This window comes from Capra hircus, unplaced genomic scaffold (assembly GCF_001704415.2).
Source record: "Capra hircus breed San Clemente unplaced genomic scaffold, ASM170441v1, whole genome shotgun sequence".
Lineage (NCBI taxonomy): Eukaryota > Metazoa > Chordata > Mammalia > Artiodactyla > Bovidae > Capra > Capra hircus.
This window is the reverse complement of record NW_017189798.1, coordinates 14471-19791: the sequence shown is the minus strand read 5'-3', so window position 1 is coordinate 19791 and position 5321 is coordinate 14471. Positions and strand designations below refer to the sequence as shown.

Genomic DNA, 5321 nt, shown 5'->3' with positions numbered 1-5321 from the left:
GCAATGCAGTGAGGAATGTGATTTCTTTCATCACCAAGACGTTTCCACTACTAACCTCAAAAGCATAACACAAAAGCTACTTCTAAAGGAACTGGCTCACACAACTAGGGATTAGTGTCTGACACATCCATATCTTTAGATCTTTAGGAGTCTTTTGGAGGATGGTGGTGCAAACTAGGCACTCACCCTGTATGGACAGCTTGGCTGAGCTGAGAGTTTGTACAGACTCTAAGTCCATTATGCAAAAGGCACTTAAGAGTAGGATCACTGATCCTAGGTGCATTTCAGAGATGGTTTGAATGTGCAAATATCAGAAGATAAGCTGGTGAAAGATACTGGGACTTCTGCATCTTTTTAACTTAAAAAAGATTGAAATAAAATATCAGTTTTTTGGGGTTCTCCACCTCCTCAGATTTATGTCCATTTGCTAATTTCCATCATATAAATACTCCCACCATAGCCAATTTTGAACTACCAATGTGACACCATTGAATGTAGAGTTGGGAAGATATATACACAATCAGTTGTTGTGAACTGTTGCAAACAGACTCTAGCAATCCTAGCATAGAGGCCAAAATCATTACATTGATCAAAATAAGCCAGAGTACATATTGTATTATTTCATTTATATGAAGTACAGGACATCATGTTATTTCACATAGCAGAAGTATGTTCCTTTTGATTGCTAAATAGTATACCATTGTCTAAATACACTGCTGCTGCTGCTAAGTTGCTTCAGTCATGTCTGACTCTGTGTGACCCCAGAAATGGCAACCCACTAGGCTCCTCCGTCCCTGGGATTCTCCAGGCAAGAATACTGGAGTGGGCTGCCATCTCCTTCTCCAATGCATGAGAGTGAAAAGTGAAAGTGAAATATATTACAATATGTTTATTCATTCACCTGTAGATGAACATTTGGCTTATTTCCCATTCTTGGCTATTTTAAATATGCATTCTTGCATGACACTGCTATGAACATCCTTGTACAATGCTATTATATGCACTGTAGTCAAGGCTATGGTTTTTCCTGTGGTCATGTATGGATGTGAGAGTTGGACTGTGAAGAAGGCTGAGCGCCGAAGAATTGATGCTTTTGAACTGTGGTGTTGGAGAAGACTCTTTTTTTTTTTTTTTTTTTTTTGAGAAAAGCCAGCATAAAGCACTTTTATTGCAATAATAAAACTTGAAACTCATGTGTAGTGCAGGGGGTGGGGGTAGGCTGGGGGAGTAGGCAGCAATTTCTCTCACCAAATCACTACACAGGACAGCAAAGGGGTGAGAGGGGGCAAGGAGAAGCCAGGAAACTCTGAGATCAGCAGGGGGAGCTGAGCATCAAAAAACAGGAGATGCTGAAGCTGTGATGACCAGCATCATTTTCTTAAGACAACACTCAAGGATTTGTCATGATGGCTGGGCTTTCATGGGTGTTAAGTGTCTACAAACAGCACCTTCAATTTAACTTTCGATTAAAGTTCTTAAAATTTAGGAAGTAGAGCTTGGATAGCTATGCAATTACAAAAATCCTGGATATCCATTAGAAAAACCACAGGATGGAAAAAAAAAAAAGGCCAGGCCATGAAGGTTTCAGAGGTCCCTGCTGGCCTGGGGAACAGACATCTGCAATGTCCAATATCTCAGTGAAAACGATCTGCTTTCAAAAGGCAGAGGGTCTACGAGGAGGGTGAGGGTGGGGCAGTGGAGGCAAAGGCTCTCCCTCTTCCCACTGCAGTTTTGGGTAGGGCTTTCAATTCAACCCGAGGACATCTCTCAACTTGGAGAGTAATTCAGCCCTCAAAAGCGCCTCGAATCTGCTATGGCTTTGCAGCGCAGCAGCAAGAACGTTTAATATATAATAGATAAAACTTTTATCCAAAAAAATAAAATAAAATAAAGATTCTTGCACCCCCCCCCCCCACACCAATTCCTAGTCTAAAGTTAACCCATTACTTGTGCTGTTAATACTTGACTAATACTTAATTGGAAACCTAGATCCAAAGGACTGAAACTCAATCTTCAACCCAAAACAAAAACAAACTGAGTAATTTGAGGTTTATGGCATATAGTTCAGGTCAACACACATACGAGGAGAAGGGGAAGAGCAAAGCCGGTGACAGAACACATTCAGTCTGGGAAGATGCTTATACAAAGAGTGTAGTGGAATGTCGGGAAGAGCTCCACACGGACTCGCTGTGTGCGTCTGGTGGCGCCAGATCCTTCTGTGGCACATCCAAGAATGGGGAACTCAGGGAGGAGGCCACTCCTGTCATTCCAGTTTTAGAAGTTCCACGTCAAAGATGAGAGTGGCATTTGGTGGGATGATGCCTGGGTGCCCAGTGGCACCGTAGGCATAGTCTGGGGAGATAGTCAGCTTGGCTCTCTGACCCACGCTCATCTGGGCAACCCCTTCTTCCCAGCCTCGGATCACCTCCTGCTTGCCCAGCACAAACTTGAAGGGCTTGTTTCTGTCCCGGGAGGAATCAAATTTCTTTCCATCTTCAAGCATCCCCGTGTAGTGCACCACGCAGGTCTGGCCACGCTTCGGGAAGGTGCGCCCGTCTCCGGGAGAGATGGTCTCCACCTGCACTCCCATAGCTGCGGTAGCGGCGGACGCTAGGTTGGCCGACGGGCGGCGCGACGGGCAGCGTGGACCGAGACCAGATCTCGCGGCGATTCCGCGGCTCTGCCTGGAGAAGACTCTTGAGAGTCCCTTGGACTGCAAGGAGATCCAACCAGTCCATTCTGAAGGAGATCAGCCCTGGGATTTCTTTGGAAGGAATGATGCTAAAGCAGAAACTCCAGTACTTTGTCCACCTCATGCGAAGAGTTGACTCATTGGAAAAGACTCTGATGCTGGGAGAGATTGGGGGCAGGAGGAGAAGGGGACGACCGAGGATGAGATGGCTGGATGGCATCACGGACTCGATGGACATGAGTCTGAGTGAAGTCTGGGAGTTGGTGATGGATAGGGAGGCCTGGCGTGCTGGGATTCCTGGGGTCACAAAGAGTCGGACACGACTGGGCAACTGAGCTGACTGAACTGACTGACCCAAGATTAGAGGCGGGAAAGCTGCAGTAGTTTGTTCAATCATTAGGTAGCTAGTACATTTAAAACTGTTTATGAAACACTTATGATGTGCTGGGGGAACTGTGGTATATACACAGGGTCAGTTCAGTTGAGTTCAGTTCAGTCGCTCAGTCGTATCCGACTCTTTGCGGCACCATGAATTGCAGCACACCAGGCCTCCCTGTCCATAATCAACTCCCGGAGTTCACTCATACTTACATCCATCAAGTCCGTGATGCCATCCCGCCATCTCATCCTCGGTCGTCCCCTTTTCCTCCTGCCCCAATCCCTCCCAGCATCAGAGTCTTTTCCAATGAGTCAACTCTTCGCATGAGGTGGACAAAGTACTGGAGTTTCAACTTTAGCATCACTCCTTCTAAAGAACACCCAGGACTGGTCTCCTTTAGGATGGACTGGTTGGATCTCCTTGCAGTCCAAGGGACTCTCAAGAGTCTTCTTCAACACCACAGTTCAAAAGCATCAATTCTTTGGTGCTCAGCTTTCTTCACAGTCCAACTCTCACACCTATACATGACCACTGGAAAAACCATAGCCTTGACTAGATGGACCTTTGTTGGCAAAGTAATGTCTCTGCTTTTCAATTTGCTATCTAGGTTGGTCATAACTTTTCTTCCAAGGAGTAAGCGTCTGTTAATTTCATGGCTGCTGTCACCATCTGTAGTGATTTTGGAACCCCCCAAAATAAAGTCTGACACTGTTTCCACTGTTTTCCCATCTATTTCCCATGAAGTGATGGGACCGGATGCCATGATTTTCATTTTCTGAATGTTGAGCTTTAAGCCAACATTTTCACTCTCTTTCACTTTCAAGAGGCTTTTGATCAAGAGCTTTTTTCATCAAGTTCTTCTTCACTTTCTGCCATAAGGATGGTGTTGTCTGCATATCTGAGGTTATTTATATTTCTCCCAGCAATCTTGATTCCAGCTTGTGCTTCTTCCAGCCCAGCATTTCTCATGTTGTATTCTGCATAGAAGTTAAATAAGCAGGGTGACAATATACAGCCTTGATGTACTCCTTTTCCTATTTGGAACCAGTCTGTTGTTCCATGTCCAGTCCTAACTGTTGCCTCCTGACCTGCATACAGGTTTCTCAAGAGGCAGGTCAGGTGGTCTGGTATTCCCATCTCTTGAAGAATTTTCCACAGTTTATTGTGATCCACACAGTCAAAGGCTTTGGCATAGTCAATAAAGCAGAAATAGATGTTTTTCTGGAAGTCTCTTGTTTTTTCAATGATCTAGCGGATGTTGGCAATTTGATCTTTGGTTCCTCTGCTTTTCCTAAAACCAGCTTGAACATCTGGAATTTCATGGTTCATGTATTGCTGAAGCCTGGCATGGAGAATTTTGAGCATTACTTTACTAGCATGTGAGATGAGTACAACTGTGAGGTAGTTTGAGCATTTTTTGGCATTGCTTTTCTTTGGCATTGTATACACAGGGTGTACAATGGTAAATACACCTATGCTTAATGAACTTATGGTTTAGTGATTAAAAACTCTCTTGGAGTTTGCTACTACATTTTTTCATCTGGGACAATTATAAAGCCACTCCACTGGCTACCAGGATGTAGAGCTTCTTGGAGAGTGACTCCCCAGTACAAAATCCAACCAGATTTGAGGATTGTCAAGAATGATATCCTGGACTTGCTTAAGGTTACTTTTGTTTTGTTTTCTTATCTAACCAGCAAACAGATGTGTGCCTGAAATTTGGTGCTTTTGTCAGTCTTGGCAAGGGGAAGTCCCCACAAAATTAAAGTAGCCCACAACTGTGGGTTTATTTAGGATGGCATTGAGGGATGACCTAATGACAGTACATAAAGTTCCATCCTGCTGTTGTTGTTCAGTCCCCCTGTTGTCCGACTCTCTGCAACCCATGGACTGCAGTGCCCCAGGCCTCCCTGTCCTTCACCATCTCCCGAAGTTTGCCCAAGTTCATGTCTATTGCATCACCCTATTCCCATACAAAACCAGGTCTTGTTCTGCCACAGGTATTGACTTTTGTGTTTTAATTCTTACTGTATCACAGAACCTACTGAAAATTTCCCTGCTGCTGCTGCTAAGTCACTTCAGTTGTGTCCGACTTTGTGAGACCCCATAGATGGCAGCCCACCAGGCTTCTCCATCCATGGGATTTTCCAGGCAAGAACACTGGAGTGGGTTGCCATTTCCTTCTCCAATGCACGAAAGTGAAAAGTCAAAGTTAAGTCGCTAAGTTGTGTCTGACCCTCAGCGACCCCA

The 5321-nt window shown here is 44.7% G+C and overlaps 1 protein-coding gene across 1 annotated transcript; it reads right to left on the bottom strand.

Moving 5' to 3' along the window:
- Nucleotides 1–1148: 1148 nt before the first annotated feature.
- Nucleotides 1149–2682, bottom strand: LOC108634682 (peptidyl-prolyl cis-trans isomerase FKBP1A). Its single transcript, XM_018044757.1, has one exon. It carries the CDS (start codon nt 2588–2590, stop codon nt 2264–2266), a length of 327 nt encoding a protein of 108 aa, XP_017900246.1. The 5' UTR covers nt 2591–2682; the 3' UTR covers nt 1149–2263.
- Nucleotides 2683–5321: the final 2639 nt, after the last annotated feature.

Coding starts and splice junctions, on each gene's coding strand:
- LOC108634682 (XM_018044757.1), bottom strand. CDS start 2,590: ATGGGAGTGCAGGTGGAGACCATCTCTCCCGGAGACGGGCGCACCTTC.